The following is a 20350-nucleotide window of genomic DNA, read 5'->3' on the forward strand; positions in this document are numbered from 1 at the left end:
CATTATCTGTGTTACGATAACGTCCATTAAAACCACTTAAACCCCATATGTTCGCCGTATGTTCGCTTATCATGACATGCCCAGGAATAGGTACGCTACTGTTAACACGGTTAACCCATTCAAACATATATGCGCTATGAGCTTGTAGATGTGCTATTTTTTTGCAAATCTTTTTATATATAGCAAATACAATACAATACTATATATATATATTGTTTAAAGTAAACTTTTTTTACTCTGTTTTTATTTCTCAATTTACTTCTATATTTGTAAAAATAAAAGAAAAAGAATAAACAGAACGTTAAAAAAAAAAGAAAAAAAAACTAAAGTCTTTTCTTTTGCTGGGACATTTTTGAGATGGGAGTCCGTGGGATATTTGTAGAATCTATCGGCCTCAGTTCTTAAAGAAGAAAGACTCCTCACCCGGTGGTGTAGGGTATGTTGATGCCACCCAGGTTGATGCTCTCACAGCCCACGATGAAGAGCGTGGAGAAGCAGAGCAGCGACACGCCGCTGCAGATCATGGCCAGCTTGGCAGACTCCCTGGCACCCAGCTTCAGCTTCTTGATGATGTAACCGCCCAGCACGATGCCCACGCCAGCACTGGGCACGATGATCACACCTGGAGGAGGGGAAAGGGTTACTGTGGTTAACTCAATCTAACCAAATGAAGATTTGAATTAGATAACCCATTTAGGCCTGACGTCGAAATTTAAAAAAAAAATCTTCTAAATCCTCCAGTTTTCTGAAATGAATATTTTCACAATCTTTCAAAAATAGCAGACCTACAAGCGTGCCACTCGGTGGCGCGCTATGAGCTTGTAGATCTGCTATTTCTCAATAGCTAAATTATAACATAATGTTTAAAACACCAAAAGGGGTTCCCGCCCAACTGACATAAAAAATACAAAAGAGGCTAAATAACTGAAACTGTATTGTGCATTTACTAAAACTAACTAGAACCATGTAAATTACCTTCGTTTTAGTCTAACTCAGTTAAGCAAAGACAATTCAAATATAAATAAACCACTTCACAAGGCCATGTTGTGTCATATGAATAGTATGACAGTACAGCTCAGTAGGCTAGGCCGTGGGCTATAGCAGTGAGCTGTGCTAGAGTTAGCTTAATTCACGACATTGAAGTCAAAGCTGAGCGGTTGGCTGGATGGACAGTGTGGACATGGTCAGTTTACGCGCGAGCGCGTCCCTGTACATCCCAGTCACTGGCTCTCACGGCTGGATAACGACACAGAAGAGATCCAGGCAGCCAGGATGGAGATGTCCCCGAGATATGTCGCAGGGTATACTGTAATAAGTGTCCATCCACTTGTCCTGCACGCACTCACACTCACTCACACTCCATTCACTTCATCTCCTGGAGCACTCTCAGCAGGGGCCAGTTATCACACAGCTTGTAGTTTGTGATTATCCTATAAGTACAGTGCATGTGTTTGTGTGGTACATGCTCATGCTTTAGCCCAGGATTAAAACAGACATGCATGCACACATAGCCTATATGCACAGTCATATCATGGTGATTCGTACAGACTGCTTCGCCACGTTGCTGAACGCTTGATAGCTGCGATATGCTGTCGTACACCATTTCACATGATTTCGTACGACACGCTGACGCTTCCAAAGAGTTCAGGAGCTCCATCAACCAGGAAAAGAGATTCTGCCATGAAAAGTGAAAATCCATATGGAAACCTCATTATGTCCAAAACTGTTACTTTTCAGAATTCAAGTTTATGGGGGGAATCTAGGGCGAGAGAGAGAGAGAAAGAGAGAGGAGCAGGTGCATAGCGTGGATTAAATGAGTGACGGGCAATTTATCATCGTGCAGGGGGGGGGGGGGGGCAGCGCTTCTCCGGCCGATGATAGGTGTGAACGGCTTTTCCGACTGGCTAATGTGGGACCATTGAAATTAAACAAAGACGGCTTTCATGCTGTGTTTTGCTACTAACAGAAATGTGCATGCACAAGGGTTGCCTAAGTATCTTTTGTAAATGTTCTTGTTTTCGCCCCTTCTCTTCGAGAAGTGTGTGTGTGTGTGTGTGTGTGTGTGTGTGTGTGTGTGTGTGTGTGTGTGTGTGTGTGTGTGTGTGTTGTTTATTGTCAGTAGTAGTAAGAGAAGTAGCCTACAACACTAGGCTATTGCCCTGGGTAAATAAAAGTAGAAAAAAAGGAAAACATAGCTCACTATATTATGCACAAATGGCTCAACATGAGTTTAAGTCCGTTGCTCTCCCCATGTCCCTCATATATGGGGACTAGGTTGGCGGAGGGTGTGGATCACATTAGATAATTGACACAGGGGTGAAAAATGAGTTACAAAATCGTGGGATAAAAATGTAATAATAAAATAAAATAAAAATGGCTCAACAGTTGAATAAAGGAGAGGATGATACTCTATTCATTGTCTAAAATTGACTCATTTTGTTAAATAAACATTTGACTTCTTATTTGCAGGTAATTTTGGAACCGAGATAGGGAACCGTTAGGAACCGGAATCGATAAGAACGATACCCATCCCCAGTTGTTACCAACCTCAAAGACCTTCATAAGATCCAAAATACTGGCAGGAAAGGAATAATTGCAGAAAGTGCAGGTTAGGATAGAATTGAAGTGTGTGCGTGGGCGTAATGTATGCATGTGTGTCCGGTCATATTTCTGAGATTCTACAGCAGAAAAGACTCTATTGTGACCTTTCTGAACTGTAGCTTGTGACCCAGTGAAACGCTGCTGGATGCAGCACAGAATAAAACATGTATATTAAAAGTATTTCTAAAAGGTTAGAGAAAAAGCAAAAGATGACTGTGGAGAACAGAGGTGTGAAGGTGCAACAAGAGTAAGGAAGAGGAGTAGGCATTGCCCTGGAAGAGAAAGACAAAGCAAGAGATACATGGGAACTCTCAGCTGAGAGATGTGCGCGTGTGTGATCTATTTCTGTAGCCGGTAATGAGCATGGTGTGGTGACATCTCTTGCAAGATAAAGTTTAAACTTAAAAACACACACACACAGTCTTGTGTGACCGCACGCACGAACACTAACTGCCCTCTTCAAAAATGAGTTGTCTCTGCCTTGGTTCCTTCTTGGTCAGGGAGGGCGTAACAGTTTTCCCATAGAACCACTGATATGACATCCACAGGAGTTGCCCTCTTCCTCCCGTTAATTACTTCCACACAGCCTGGCATCGTGGGTAGCCATGGCAACTGTAACACCCATTTTCCTTTCCCCCTTGTATCCTGGCAACAGGCAGATGAGATTGAGGCAAGCTAACACAATGTGTGTGTGCGTGTGTGTGTGTGTGTGTGTGTGTGTGTGTCACCAAAGCTATTTCACAGCCATTCAAGTCAATTGAGCTTTCAAATCAATCCGCAACTCGCTTCTATAACCCTGATGCCAGATTAGCTGCACATTATCCTTACAGATTATCATCACTCGACTGATTGATGAAATAGAACGGTCCCTTGTGCAGTGTACTGGATGGACTGAACACATATTACAACAAAAAACTGCCAGGAATGTGTCCTTGTGTGTGCGTGTGTGTGTGCGCGCACGTGCAAGTTGGCGGATGCTTACCGACAACCAACTTGACAACTGTCACAGTCATTACATAATCGCCTGATCACAATTATTCAAGATGTTTTGCATAATCGGCATAACTGTCCAAATCGTTTCCCACGTTGAAAAATGTTCAGACATTTTCAAATGTTCACAGACTAGTGCGTTTGCAGTAGCTCTCTGAATGAAAGCCAGCGGGTCACGATGAGTCAGAGCGCTGCTCTCTGTCTGCACGCAGTCTGTGCTGACGTGTGCTTAGTGCTTACGTGGTGAAGAACAAGAAGAGGGGAAAGCAGAGACGGAGGCAGAGACAGGAGCAGTGGTGTGAACCAAATGCCATACATTCACTTGGTAAATACTAAGTGAACAATAAGTAAGTGAATATTGACTTAGTGTTCACTGACTAGACGGCAGGGCTCCATTGAGTGTGTTGCGTCTGGACGGCGTCACGTCAACAGTCATGGGTTTATTAAGGGTAAAAGTAGACCTTTCTACATTGTATTGTAATATGTGCTTTAAATAAAAGTACATTACGTTTCAATTTGTATTTACAATTGCTGCTATGGGGGAAAAGGCATCGCTAGGTATAAATTCAATCAATACAGGTTACTGCTGGCCCAGGCCGTAGCGTAACGGTCTGGGCACCGGACTGGTGATCCAGTCGCAGTGTGCCGCGGGTTCGACTCCCGGACCCGACACGGCCTTTACTGCATGTCATCCCCCCCATCTCTCTCCCGTTTCCTGTCAGCCTACTGTCTGTCCCTTAAAAAAAAATCAATAAAAGGCGTAAGCTGCAAAAAAAAATCTTAAAAAAAAGAAAAAAAATAAAGAAAAAAAAAAGGTTACTGCTTCTTACATAAAACCGACATGCTAGGATTGTTGGGACATCTAGTCACTCTTGAGTTGTGAATGACGTGAATCGAGAACTAAATCCCAGACAGCTAGGATTTGATTTCTCGATAAGCCTAATGACCTCAGACCTCTTATTACATGGCTACTTAATAAATAAATTAATGCATTGACCAAAAAGTAACAACAAAACGAGGTATTGCCTCAAGGCAATGAAAGTATTGCATCAGTGTTGCACTGGTCGTCAACACGGTCACCTCGAAAAACAAGGACGTGTTGATCAAATAGAATCAATTTTTGATTACTGCATCGTCTATTTCTCACTTCAAATGTTTTCTAAAACATTCTTGAGAGCAACGTTTAGTTGTAAATCACGAGATTCCAATCAGAATCAAGCATTCAACCCAGCCGTAAACAAGTTTAAGTATACAATGCAATTACATTTAATCATATTTCATATATTTTATACATGACTGGACCGTCTGGGCCACGTCAAAAAATGAACCAGGGCAAATTTTGAGGTTGGACGCTGTCATCGAACGCAGCACAACGTCAGCAGTGGAGCACCCTTCACTGATTAAAAAGGGAACATTCCCCGAAGCTGACGTGACACGAACGGATGCCCGATGGCTGCAGTCAGTAACGTAGACTCTGTGGGGGCAGTGGGGCTCCAGCCCCCATGAGGAATAAGACCTGAATATATATATATATTCGCCTCGGTTCGTCCCGTTTGTACCATCATTGATTTTGATTGGTTATTCTCGTATGCGAAAGTACAAAAGTACAAAACTCCCTGACGCAGTGTTGGCCTTCAAACTATTGGATACTGCATGCTTGGACATGAAAGACAGTCAGTTAGCTCTCACAGCATGTACAGATCTGACTTTTGCGTCCATGAAGTCAGCATTGAAGAGGAACGTTTGTAACGACGGAGCAGAGACAACAGAAGGGCATGTGGCCTCAACAGGATCAACAGAAGACGAAGATCAAAGTGTGCGGTCTGTCAATCAACATTTCATTGGGCCAAAGACTGTCCGCATAAATGTGAGCCAAGTCAAGCTTAATGAGGAAAGTTATACAGATGCAGTAGAGGAGTGCAACATTACTCTGTATACTACAGGACATTCCTGACAATAACACAGAGGGACTGAGACAAATGGAGCAAACACAAGTGGCTTATGGGGTGAAAAATGAAACGGATAAACAACACACAACTGATGATACACATTGTGGTACAGAGCAGAGAACAGGCGTCAGCATGAAAACAGGACAAATTGTGAAATGCATAAATAGAGGTGTTTTACACTAGAGCTCTTCACCGGGTCCCCCGACTCCGAAAATACCTGAGTCGTGTTTTATTGTAATCACTCAGGCAGGGTCGGGATCGGACGTATCCCCCTCAGAATTTAAACATGCTCTTCTGTTCATAATCTAAATACTGTGACACGTTTAAAAAGTGTTAAAAATAAGTGTTTAGAAACTAAACGCTAGGGTTTAGTGTGAAATGAAAGAAAAAATACTTTTTCCCCCACTGTGCCGGGGGGTTGCAGTAAGGGGGGGGGGGGGGGGGGGGGGGGGGGGGATTATATATGACGATTATAAAAACATTTAGTCTCTGGCGGCAGTGGAGCCCTGGCCTTATTATTTACTTAGTATTTACTTACTTAGAATTCACTGACTCAGTATTCACATAGTATTCACGACATCGTATTCATATAGTATTCAATGACTTAGTATATTTACATAGTATTCAATGACTTAGTATTTACATAGTATTCAGTGCGATGCGCAACACCCATGATTGGGAATTTGGGCATGCTCACTTTTACCATAGAGTCTGGGTTTGGCATGTCCAAAAAATAAAAGGAGAAATTACAATTCAGAAGCACAGCCGTAGAAGAAAGGGCAAGCATTCAGGGAGTCTCCTGCTAAATTCAAGAGTGTTGGCAGGCATGCAAACAGGGGAGGTGGTCCTGTATCATTATCACCTGTGTATATGCTGGCGTTGGAGGCAGGGATGCCGAACTGGGACTCGATGAACTTTGGGATGAAGGTGATGAAGGCTGTGACGATGGCGCACTCCGCCGTATAGGACAGGCTGACGAAAAGGAACGTCATGTTGCTGAGGATCCTCACCGCGGCCTTGGGCAGGTCTGGGGACACAGAGAGCAGGAGGGGACGGGCGCCGTTAGTGGGCTGCTGCAGTGGTGGATAGTGACCAAGTACATTTACTCGAGTAAAGTTAGCATTAGAAGCCATTGTTCTCACATAAAAAAAATCTCGTTTGAAATGACCAAACCTGTCTGCAGATGATGTCACTGGACTGTCCACAGCCCTCCTCTGAGACATAGTGAGTATACAGAAATGGTGCCATCTTATAATTAATGAGAACCAATTATGTGAAGATAGGTTGAAAATGGGTGTAGTGGGCCTTTATAGCAATGCTATAATTAAAAAGCAGACAGAAAATAGTGCATGCGTAAATCGTGTTGCAACTGCATACCACAATCTTGCACAAAATCCAACTCATGGAATGTGTCGTTAGCCGCACCGTGACCCAGGTGGCCTGTAAATGTATCGAATTTGTGGGCTAGAAGCCACAAAACTAGATTTGAACCTAATTTATACATTGTTGCAATGTTGCTTACCGAAACGGCTAGAAAATCTGTTGGCGTCATGCATAATATGAATAAGGCTTAGTATATATATATCAGGCTTTAGAGTCAACTCAACATCCTAGGCAATATCCTCTGTATGAAGAGCACAAGTGCAGTCATAAATATCAACTTTCTAAATATGCTGGCTTTCTTGCAAACAGAACCTAGTCAAATTAATCAGTTATTGCGAGAAAAAAGTATTAAACAATTCAAATTCGATTGAATTAATCTGTTGGTCGTAATCACAATTTTAGGCACACTTGAACAGTGCTGGTAATGAGTTTGGACCCAGAGTCACAGCCTTGCAAATTATTCAACATGGAGAATTTGAGAGCTGAGCTTGAATGGGTCCTAATAAGGTGCTAGCTGGCAGAGTTTGAAGTTGGATGTTTGTGTGCGTGCGTGACGGTCACACAAGACTGCTTGCACTTTAGTACGCCAGTATAACTATTCAGGTGTGTTTAAGCATAATCTGTACAAAGGCGTGTGTGTGTGTGTGTGTGTGCGTGCGTGCGTGTGTGTTTGAGAGAGAATTTAAATCAAGCTAGAATGGTTTGTGTGTTTTATCACTCTCCAGTAATAAGTCTGACCTTCATGATCTAAGAGATAGAGAATGAGAGGGAACGGCAACCTAAAGGAGAATGCACTTTTTCATGGATGACATCACACTGCATCTATACCATTAACATATTTGAAAAATATAATCACCATGGCATGATGATGATATTAATTAACATTGCTCACTGTAAAGTATTATTGTGTGGCTTTGTGTTTCCCTTTGTGTGTGCACATCTGTATGCATACGTGCACGTGTTTGTGTGCGCGTGCCGTGCGTGTGTGTGTGTGTGTGTGTGTGTGTGTGTGTGTATTTAGTCAATTATACATGACTTTTTCTTTTCTTTTTTTTTGTAATACGTTTCATTTTCTTGTAATGTTGACGATCAGTAAATGTAATCCTCCTTCCAGTGTGTCCAAGGAGCCGGCCATCATGCCAGGACAGTGCTATGAACTGGATGATGGTTCCAGCAGCTTCAAGGACTTCCACGGCTACAGAAACAACCGGTTCACGTCTCCAGAGCAAGCTGCCAAGAACTGCGATCTGCACCTCTTTAACGCCCAGCCCGATTCAATTATACATGACTTCTAAAGACCATCTAAGGTTTTTTTATTTTCTTCAGACTCATGTCCTCCTCACTCAGATGTCTCACAGAAAAAGAAGGAACTAATAACAAAATGGCCAGAATTAGGCTGGTAGCTATTTATTTAAAAGCACTGTTCAGTGTTCAAAGTGTTGGTTATGCGGATAACTGTTCCCTCGCTGGTTGGCATAGAGGTTTGTTCTGGGGATGGCTCCTCAGTGCTAATTCAGCTAATCTTGTTCTGGGCGGAGAAAGTGCTAGCATCTGTCAGTGTTAGCTGGGATCAGAGGTAGGAATAGCATGGTGATACTAATTATTTCAGTCATGGTGGGGCTGGACCATACAGTAATCTAGTATGGAGTGGGACAGATGGTGAGGTCCTGTTGATCAAGCCCTTTTCCACTGCACCAAAGAACGGTTCTGAGAACAGTTAACATTTTCCAATTGCATTTCTATTTGCACACAGTTTGGCACCGTTTGGCATGGAATGCTTTAAACAGTGCCCAGTTGGCAGTGTGTGTGTGTGGTCGTTGTGTAACCGAGCTCAGCACAGCCACATCAATCTCGTAGGAGGGCCTAACGACATAGGTTTTCAATTATTGGAGTGCGGTGGGAAAGCACTCTGGGAGTTAACACAAAATGCATGTCTGAATATTTACTACTGTCAGACAGCAGAGGAAAGACAGCAATACATAACACATAATGTCGGCGGTGGCTCAGGGGTAGAGTGGCCGGATGGGAACCGCAAGGTTGCCAGTCCGAACCCTGGCTCCCCCAGAGTTAGTGTCGAAGTGTCCCCCAATTGCTCCCGATGTGCAGGTTGGTGCCTTGCATGGTCATGCTCTGTCATCGGTGTATGAATGTGTGTGAATGGGTGAATGTAATGCACAATCTATGTAAAGCACCTTGGATGAAGGCGCTATCCCCCCTCTACCAGGACCCTCAGGTCAGCAGACAGGGGTCTCTTAGGGGTTCCGCACTCAAAAAAGAGGCTCAGGGGCGACCGCGCCTTCGCTGTCTCAGCCCCCACTCTGTGGAACAAAATCCCCCTCGCGGTTAGGTCTGCGACCTCCATTGAGTCTTTTAAATCACACCTGAAAACATTTTTATACTCACAAGCCTTTCCACCACCAACATGATTTCCTTTTAGATTATTCTGTCCTATATGCCTGTTGTTTTATTATTGACGTCTTCCGCACTGTATTGTATTGCATTGCATTTGTGAAGCACTTTGGTACAATGAGAGTTGTTTTTAAATGTGCTATATAAATACATTTGATATAAATGCACCATTTATCATTTATAATAGCAGAGTACAGCCATCGTCACCTTTTAGCATCACTGTCAACTTGTGTAACCATAGCCCTGAAGTAATTATTGTTAGTTAACTATGGAATCGTGCATTTCCCGTCAGTGTGTTGGTTGGTTAACTTGGTCACGCTATGCATCGTGACATCACGTGACATCATCAGGGATGGAGATCCCCGATGTATGGAGAATTGGAGATCCCTGATGTCATCAATATTGGCCAGCAACTCTACATCTGACCTCAAACCCTTAGATCTCCATAATAATGGAGTTGACCTGTTCTGACATTCCATACTGTATGTTGATCCTTCCCCATCCATTCTTCCTCTTCGATGTCTCCCTTTTGACTGACACCTGTCCATTTAAACTCTTGACGGGCCCGTCCCAAAGTTGTTAATTAGTGCAGCCACGCCCGGCAGTTGGCGAAAACTAGAGTTCTCAACAGGCCCGGAAATTAAGGAAATCTGTTCACACAACTACGGTACTGTACGTCACTGGACGGAGTGGTTTGCAGCAGAAAACATGGAAAAGAGGTACAAAGCAGCAGCTCTCACACTACGACGGACAACTGGTCTCCCAACTTTGTTGGAATTGCCTAATTAGCCTTGTTCACCTTACGGCACGTTGGCACGTTGGCCTTTCTGCAGACATTGTTTGATGAGTCGATCAAAACATTTCAAATCAATACTACCAAGCTTTTTCATAGGAAACCAAGGATTGAAGCAGCTTCCAAATTATGATGTATACAGTACACCATAAGTCAATAGCTGCAATAGTTACAATATCACTGGATGTTAATACACTGTATCTAAGTAGCTTGATTTTCAAAATGTTAATAAATTCAAATAACAATTAATATTATGCATAATATATCACTCTAGTGCATAGTCACTGCCATGACTTTCGGTCTGGTGGAGATAACAAATAATTAGAAAGGAGCCCACCAGCAAGGTGTCTTAGCACTGTGGTGATATCTAAACGGAAAAACTGCCTGCAACTATCATAAGAGAATCATTTTACTACTTTCCTCCTGTGTGGCTGTCGAATGTTTCTGGTGCTATAGAGAAAAAGCTATTGTGGTTGTAGCCAGGTCGTGATCCAAGGTCACATATTCATATTCAAGGTGTTCTCATTTTCATCCAATCAGTAGAAAGAACGTAATCAGTTCAAATTGTATAGCAGTTCCAATTCCAATTCCGCCTGATCATCTCTTTTGCTTAATCGCTTTCACTTTCACAATAAATTATATAAAGTACAACAATGGCCCAAACCAAATTTGCATTAAATCTCATGGCAGACACATAATCCTACTCTATGCATAGTCACACTGTGTCGGCTCTGCTGAAAGCATCTGGTTTGCAATGGGAGTGGTGGATGAATAATGGGTCCGAGTCTGTGTGTGTGTGTGTGTGTTGACTGTGTTCACGAGTTTGTGCCCATGCAATGTGTTTGCATTCATGTACCAACGATTATGTGCAATAAAGACATGTATGTGTGTGTGTGTGTGTGTGTGTGTGTGTGTGTGTGTGTGTGTGTGTGTGCTGATGGTTGTCAGCAGCTACTGTGCGAGTGGAAACGTGACTGCATCCCCCTGACAGCTCATTTAAGGAGAAGGGAACTGACTGACTGAGAAATAAAAGCAGGAGAGTCTGAGAGATGGGGAAACCACTGCAGCACGGAGCCAGGGAACTCTCTCTCCCAAGGAAAATAAGGACATGTACAGTAAGTACAGTATGACTTATCTAGAGCAGCACATGATCAATGATCTACGGTAGCTTAAAGCTTCATTCCATAGTTGTACAAGACTTTATGGCGTAGACAAAGATAAAACGAATACAAATAAAACTATGATTATTATATTGGTTGCTAACTTGCTACCAATTACCTGCACCACGTTTATCGTCACATAATACAAGTATTGTTTAACTCGATGTCCTAGTCGGCCATTTCGAATAAAGCACTTGCATCGTTAAGCAACTGCTCGGACTGCAACGTCCTCCATCACAAATCAATAAGAGTCCATACATGAGGTCTCGATAGACCGTCCACTAAAAAGATAAGAGGACTAATCCTGGAACATTGATTGAATTATGGCCCATTTACACGTCAATACCACATGGTTCCCGCATGAACGGCATTTACAACGTATAGGATTCCAGCAGTAGGAGAGAGATTAGTGAATGAACGCATCGAGTCTAGTGACTCACACTCACATGGCGAGAAATTTGAAATATTGTAGATCCGCATTTCCATTGAGCTCACATTTAACATGGGAAAGATTTAGGCCATGGGAATTAAGTATGAGTACAACATTGACCTACAACCACAGTCCAAATGTGCAGGTTTTTACATATCATTATGGTCGTCCTCACCTTTGATGTCCTTTCCAAAGCCCATGGAAGAGGTGACGTTCTTCTTGGACTTCTCCTTCATCATCTCGTCGTCGCTCGATACGTCGCTCGATGAGCTGATCTTTTTCCTCTTCCTCTTCTTGTGGCGCGGGGGCAGCTTCTTGGGGAAGGCGAACATGGGGAAGATGACGAGGAGCATGGCGATGGAACACAGGAGGAAGCCACTCCACCTATGAGAGGAACAGAACCACAGCGGTTCAGGCATAGGGCCGATTCATACTCCTATTTTAGAGCCGAATAAAAGTCGGTTCACAGCGGGCAGAGAATCATGCACAGGCCGACGCCCGATACACTTTGATAGTCACGTTTTATTTTTCCTTACTTACACAACTCAGGCGTGGTCGAAATTTCACCACAAAAGCATCAATCTGTATGAATGAGGCATGAACTATATTAATAATTTGATGTGAAATATTTGCCAATGTTTATCTCTTCATCAAAGCCAGGTGAATCCGCTGACATGGTATGTGTTCATCCTGTCCCTTGGAGGTACCAATGAGGGTCAAGTTGCAAGCATGTATTCAATTACATATATTAACAATCAATCAACAATAACAATTTAATCGATTTAATTTAATTTAATATTAAACAATCAACAGTCCAATTTCTGCCATTTTTTATCACCATAGTAATGTACTTACTTTTACCATATATTTTATTATACTTAGTTTTTACTATACAGTATGTTGGACATTGTATCTTAAGCACAGTCGGCGGACTTCACCACACCAATATTTCACTGCAGGCGGGGACAAACAGTATTTGATGGGTGCTAGCCCCTCAGATATTTATTCACGCACACACACACTTACCAGTTGCCAACAAAGCGAGGGTCGCTCTGGTCTATGTTGACTACGGTTTTGGGGTCGACGTAGAAGCCGATGAGAACTCCTCCCAGGAGGTAGCCAGCTGCTGGTCCCAGTGCTCCCATGACATACATGACAGCTGGAAGAGAGACGGGAATAACCAGTCACAACTATGAATGATACGTCTGGATTTCGTAACCAGATGGGTTATTTTCGCTGTGAGACATTTGCGTGCAACGTTGGACTAATTACACATAACTATATACTGTATGTCTGTAGCATTTCCTGTACGTACAGTACATGCAGCCACACACACACACACACACACACACACACACACACACACACACACACACACACACACACACACACACACCCTTTTTGCTACATTGATGAAAAAAAAAGACTTTGTTAATTGCAATCCAAATGACCTGACCTTTTAACAGGTCTCTGGAAAAAGCAGAAATCTGTTCTTCCTTTTGCGCACACACACACTACGTATTTCTCCAGGGACCAGCGGAAGGGAACGGTTCAGTAGCCCTGAAGTGTGTGCCTCTACATTCATAACAAGTGCACTCAGGCCAGCGGGGGCCCCTGGCCAGCCCTGGGGTGAGAGGGTTACGGGCTTATGAGGTGTCTAAAAAGAACTGACCCCTAGCACTGCAGGGGTTTGACATCTGGTTGAGGGCATGCCCACAGCACGGCAATAACAACTTACTCCAAGTTGGAGCTAAGCATTAACAGGGGTGGAGGGGGGGGGGGGGGGGGGCGCACACAAACCTTTACGGATGTTGAGGCAAATATGCACCGTCACTTTGCCACGGGAGGGGAAAAACGAATTAAAGTTAGAAAACCTCCCGCGGGCATCTCCAGTGGAGAGGAAAGTCAAACGCATTTACCAGTCGAAGTCAGGGGGCAAACATTCTTTAATTACACCTGGAACATGGTGTGTGTGTGTGTGTGTGTGTGTGTGTGAGTGTGAGTGTGAGTGTGTGTGTGTGCGCATTTACACATCTGTGAGAATGGCAGAATTCTCACCTACAAGAAAAGTTCATTTCCATTAGACCCCCCCCCCCCCCCTCCCCCTTCGGCAACTCTCTCAAATGACATTTCTTCCCAGACACTAGCCAAAATGTGTCCGTCTGTTTGCATGCGTGTCTCTTTGTGATGTAGAAGTGTTAGTGTGCCCAGACCAATCCTTGATCTCTTTCGGGTCTACCAACACCATACCCCTCAATCAGGCGACCCAGTTGGGGTTGATCAAATCCCGACTTACGTCCCAGTAGCTACCCTCGATCAGTCCATCAGGGAATGAGCAAGGTCACACAATCAGTTGCTCCGAAACTACTCTGCCGGGACTGGGAGAACCAGATTCAGGCACGTGGAAGGACTAGGCTCTGTGGGTTGACCGGGTCCTGTCCAGCCACTCCTGCTCTCACCAGGCACTTCATTCAGGAGTGGTGGATTATAATGGTCCTCCTAAAGGCCTCACCGAGGTTTGTTAGGCTTCCTCCTCCTCACGGAGGACACAGGCTGGGGCGCTAAGCCATACTGCTCACCCGGGTGTCGTCTACATTCCGGCTGTCACCCATCTCTCCGGGGGTCACCAGACTATACCCGGTTGTCACAGTCTATTCCTATGAGTCACTAAATAGAATAACTATAACTAAAAATACATCGCATGGAGTCTACTTGCCAGCCCATGGAGCCCCATTGTGAATCCGGATATTTTGAGTACCCTAAAGTTTTATGTTAGAAATGTTGAGTATGTATGCCCCAGTGAGACCTGTCACTGTCAGGTGGAAAGAAGATGGTGGCTTGACGGTCCGGGTATCGGAGGAGACCCGAGGCTTTCTTCAGCCTCCCAATAACCGATTGTGGGGGTTAGCAGAGATGGAGTACTGAACTCGTAGAGAGGCTGGGGAATTGGGAATTGGCTTTGCTAAATGGGGACTTGAAGTGGACAGACAATGGATCGTCTGTCCTGATGAAGGTCTAATCGACAGAAACGTCGACCTAATAAAGAGCAACATTTTGGCAAGTGTCTGACAGTATGCGGGACCTTTTGTTTTTCAAAGATACCCTTATACGCTTTATTGCCCTATGCACCTGTCACTAGCCTTCTGAGGTGTGCACCGGCCTTTTGCTTTAAGTAGCATGGGATGGGTCAAACTAGGGGGTTTTCATGCTTCTGAAAGGACCACTTCACCACTTTTCAACCTATCTTCATATAATAGGTCCTCACTAATAATCTTGAAAAAATGGCGCAATTCTTTTCTACTCGGTCTGTGTCTCATAGGAGGGTTGTGGGCAGTTCAGAAACCGTCTTCCAGTGACATCATCGATGGAGAATACAAGCTAATAAAAACTGCAGGCTTTCTACTCCTGAAAAGTTGCAATGCAAAAATGGAAGCCATCGTTCTCACGATAATGAAAATCTAAACATTTTTGTAAAAACATCTTGTTTAAATAAATTATCTGCCTAATGATGATGTCACTGGAAGACGGTTTCTAAAACTGCCCACAGCCCTCCTATGAGACACAAATGAGTAGAAAAATATCGTGCCATTTTAACATGATTATTAGTGAGGACCTATTATATGAAGATAGGGTTGAAAAGTGGTGAAGTGGTCCTTGAATCCATTGCAAGCATTAGTTTTGCACGAAAAACACTCATTCAGTGGCTATGGCCAAATGTAGCCCAAGGAGTGAAACTAATGCTTGCAATGGATTCAGAATCATGAAAAACCCCTAGTTTGACCCGTCACATGCTACTTAAAGCATAATGAAATTTCTAAAATGTTGCCTTATGAAAATATGGACGTTATTATACAGCAATTTCTAAATGTTGGGGACCCATACTCAACATTTCTAACATAACCCTGGGGTACTCAAAATGTCTGGGTTCACATTCTGGCATGTAGACTATATATAGCGAATAAATTGGTGCGAAAAAGGGGTTTAGAAAAAAGCTAATAAAAGGACCAATTAAGTAAAGACCCCTTTCCTCTCCAAGTCGGTCGATAGATTAGGAACACGCCTGTGTGTGTGATCGAGGAGGGAGGTTCCAAATCCTTATCTCAGACTAATTACACCAAAGCCTCCTTCAGCGGGACCACAGGGGAGGATGAGGAAGAGAGGAAATCATTCTTTAAACACAAAAGGGCCCTTTGACAAATTCCTCTTATCAGCCTCTGGCAGGCGCACCAACACGTATGGATCATGCACACAGACACACAAAACTGTGCACGTGTTCAAACAGATAATTCAGGGTTAGGGGCATCACGCAGATGCAAACGCACACATTCTGTGTACATACAGTATATACACCCTGTGATAGATATTCATGTTGTCCAGAAGTGTTGTGTCCGCTACCCTTGATTAACTCTGGCATCACTGTTTGGCACAAATATTCCTCAAATTATTTGATTTTTCTCCGATATTAAAACTCGATTAACGGAGGACCGGCGGGCCAGTGGAGCAAAAATCTCTAGTTTGCCAAAAATAGCAAAAATAACTGATCTACAAGCGCACAAGCTTATAGATTGCCATTTTCTTTATTTGGTGTACAATACACTTTTTTTCCTAGAGCATATCCATGGTCACAATGAGATCTAGAGTAATTAATAAGAGATGCCAAAAACTATTTAAGAAATCCATTTGTATTTTTATGTAAAAAATCCAATCCCAATGACTTCTTTATGTGTGTTTGTGTGTGGTGGACGCCTGGAGGAATGGAAAGTGCTGTGCATAGTTGCATACTGCACAAACATACCTTCAGGAAGACCTGCACACACATGTTCTGTTCTTTTTATGACAAAAGAATGTACATAGAGACCCTAGCATAAATGCGACAAAAACTGATGGTCTCCCTGGGTAAATGCCTTCCTCTGCACCATCCTCTATATTGCAGTTTAAAAAGTCAACTCATAGTATGTGTAACTGTTAAACTGCCTGGAAGCCTACTGACATTACAGGATGTTACCACCCAGAAACAATGAATAGACATGAGACAATCAATCAGACATGGCAAGGACAGTGAGGACTAATTTTATGATCTGGATCTTGATTAAAAGGCTATATCTCTGAAAGGCGAGCTGGCGGATCATGTTCCTGCAAATTAATTTCTCTGGGTGAGGAAATGTGACCAATAAAAGCTGCTCGTTAATGTTAGTGCGATTATGAGATACTCGCAACCAGTCAGGCTGTGATTATCTCACTGGAAAGGTTATGCGTGTGAATGAATGAAAATAAATGAATGAAAAACGTTGTTTTCCGAACGCGATAAAATTAGACAAAAAAATAATAATTTAAATAAGTGCAATATAGAAACGAATAAAATAATATTCCCAATGTGCCGTGTGTGGTGTTGAGAGAAAGGGACAGATTGAACAAGCTTCTCTATCTTAAAGGGACAGTTCAAGTCCCGTGGTGGGAGTTCTGTTCTGGTTTTGGTCCATATTAAGTAGTTCCGGTCATTTTGTAGGGGGCACTGGGAGCAAGCAGTAAAAGTAAATTAATTCACAAAACTAACGTCATTTGTATTGTTGACCTATTCCTAAAATATTAGCGCAACTTTCGTTCAACTTTGACCCCTCTATCACACGGACCTATTTTTGGGGCGTAGTGATATGACACAAAAAACATAGTTCCGTGTGATAGAGGGGTAAAAAATGAACGAAAGTTGCACTAATATTTTAGAAATAGGTCAACAATACGAATGACGTTAGTTTTGTGGATTAATTAAAAATCTGAACTATCCCTTTAAAGTGCCCTTTGGTCAAAGGAAAGGACACTATGAGGTCACATGTAGTTCATCCTACAGGGAGCAAGCTTGCCATCCAAAAAGACCAAGAATGTGAAAGTGTTTTTATGTGTGCATGTGTTCTTCGATCTATGATAATGGAAACTGTGGAAAGTGAGTCAGAGCTGAGGTTTAGGGGTATGTGCACGGGTTATATTCACACATTATGTGGTGCTGGTGGTGTGCACTTAGGTTGAGTTAGTAGTCAAGGAATGAATGGAGTCAACCGACGGCGAAAAGATTAGAGTCAGAGTCTTGGCCCCATACATTATAAAAAAATAATCGCCATCATCACGTCCCCTTGTGCCCCGGTGACTCTTGCCGTGCCCTGCCTCGCACCATCAATATGGCTCCAGCCAGGTGAGCTGGACCCAGTCCCTCTCTCGGTCACCGAAGGCAAGGTGCCAGCCAGCCATATCTCACGCTCCGCCGCCGTTGTGAAAGCACCCGTCATGATGCCATACCATCCATCACATTAACAGTGTTCTGCCTGATCAGAGAGGGTGAAGAGGGTCGTAAACCGCGCCCCTCCCACGCCCTGTTTGGCACCGAGCCACAATGACTTACGTGCCCCGGGATGGGATGGAAGGGAATATGAGGGTTGTCCCTCCACTGAAGGGCATTGTCGTCTAGTTGAGAATATGCTGGCTCGGCAACGGCTCTCCATCACACATACACACACACATAGCGCCGCTAGGGTAGACATCAATGGAGACCGGCGGGTGCGTTGCAATGAGGACTGCATGGCGCACCACAGGCTCACTTTACTCAATTACGCAATAGACCTTCACCGGCGGCACGTGAAGGACGATACATTATAGCTTTCATAAAGCCACACGCACACGTGAGTAGGTAATGGATTAGGAGCCTTCCATTGCAGTTATTGGCTCCCCCCCCCTCTTCTATTATACAGAGTCAGCATCCAAATAGGCAGTGAAATGCTGAGCGTTTATTTAACTCTGTTCAGTATAGACAGACCGCCAATAGTATTAACAAGAGTTAAATTTACACTGAGGATTTTAGTGACAATCGGCCCGACTTTCAATATGTTGTGCTAGCATTGTGCTGACTCTTTTCTGTAGCACTAGGACACGCATGACAGGAAAATAACTGAGGGTGAAGTCAGGGAGCGTGTAAGATGTAAGTTAACATATTACAAACAGAAATGAATATCGGCAGCGAGAGATTAATGCGGTTCGAGGCGGAAAGCACATTTATTTGCAAGAGCTCCTGTACCACGCCCAGGATACATAAAACTGCATCTACCTGGATAAAGCACCCTTGAATATTCTTTTACTCACATCAGTGTCGTCAAAGTCAATGTTATGTGCAGTTGTGCACACAATATGCACAATACGGGGGTGGGGGGGGTCACTAGGTCATGGGTGTCCAGTGGCGAATGGAGGAAAGATCAGACAAGGTTGGATAAAATTACTGTGTGTCGTTAGCTCCTCAATCGTGATGTCAATGATGGATGGACACTCAGGCCCTCATTTATCAATCAAGTGTAAAATATGCCACAGATTCGAGTGCAGGTTTCGTAGTACACCCACGTCGCCACGGCATTTATAAAGTGATCACAAACGGCTGATCCTTCCTTAATTTCGTTCCGACGTTAATAAATGTGACGGCTGAAATCTATCTGGCACGCCCTATGAAATCAAGCCTCGCCCTCGTTTTTGCGACATGAACGTTCTGCAATACGACCAAACAACGCATGGTAACCTAGTTACACAATGGAAAAAGCTAATAAAAAAGTTTCCCCTTGCTGCCCGCCTCACCCCCCTCGCATACACACGCACACAGGCGCACGCATGCACACGCAACTTGCAAGCCCAACTGGTGTGTTATTGTATCTTAAATATATAAAGATCGAACACCTGCATGAATTAAATAAAGACCTACCCTGTCTGTTTCTCCTCTCACCTCGCTTGCCTTTTTCTGGTTAGTAAACCACAGCATGCAAGCCGCCTTTGTTTTAAATGGTCCCCCAAACCGTCCACACTTCACACCTAACAGCCGGGGATGCGCCCCTCCCCCCCATGCTAATTTACCCAGTCAATCATTTGATCCACGCTACGCGCCTGCTGTGTGTTGTTAGTTGTAGCCTAAATTATTAAAGTCTTCATTCATTTAATATACAACAAAATATATTAGTGAACAAAAACCTGAACCTTGAACCATATGAATTAAATAACAATAAAATAGGCGCGCACACACGCTGCTGTTTTAGGTGCATCTCCTCCCTCCTGTCCTGTCTGTATCTAAAATCTAAACCGTGACCATGAACGTTTATGACAATCTATTTAGATTGCCTCGCGAGGCTGCAGTGGCTGGGCAGTGTCAATTATATGACTGTGCTGCCTAAACCAGCCTCATGTACATGGCACTAGTGGGCTGGCTGGGTTAGCCTATCTCCGATGCGGTCCCCTCGACACCCCTGCACTTGCGCTGGCTGGCACGGCACATTTGGCATTCGAGCGACGCGTCGGGTTTATCCTTAATTAAAAGGACGAGACGTAACGCGAGAAAGACATGGCTGTAGATGGCAGTAGCCATACCCGTTGGTGTTGGTTGGTAGCTTAGAAGAGCTATAGCTGCAGCTATGCAAATGCCTCTCGAGTCTCGATCCATGTCATGGAAGTTAACTATTGTAGGAGGGGGGGGGGAGGGGGGGGTACCGGTATGCGCTCATGCAAAACACTGTTTAAATGGCTTATGACTTGCAACATTGTTTTTAATTGCACGATTTTTTTTTCACATGTATCATTAGTTTTATACATTTTAAGGGGTGAAAAATAAGGGGTTTGA

At 43.6% G+C, this 20350-nt stretch overlaps 1 protein-coding gene across 1 annotated transcript in view; it reads right to left on the reverse strand.

The window, feature by feature from the left end:
• The window catches only part of slco5a1 (solute carrier organic anion transporter family member 5A1), a 56388-nt gene that overhangs the window by 12921 nt on the left and 23117 nt on the right, over positions 1-20350 (reverse strand). Inside the window, exons 3-6 of the mRNA XM_083778718.1 lie at positions 12742-12874; positions 11891-12099; positions 6403-6567; positions 424-622 (exon numbers count right to left, since the gene is read on the reverse strand). Coding sequence (XP_083634844.1) covers positions 424-622; positions 6403-6567; positions 11891-12099; positions 12742-12874 — 706 coding nt within the window. The remainder of the gene's footprint in view (positions 1-423; positions 623-6402; positions 6568-11890; positions 12100-12741; positions 12875-20350) is intronic.

This window comes from Protomyctophum parallelum (genome assembly GCF_964188405.1).
Source record: "Protomyctophum parallelum genome assembly, chromosome: 12".
In the NCBI taxonomy this organism is placed as follows: domain Eukaryota; kingdom Metazoa; phylum Chordata; class Actinopteri; order Myctophiformes; family Myctophidae; genus Protomyctophum; species Protomyctophum parallelum.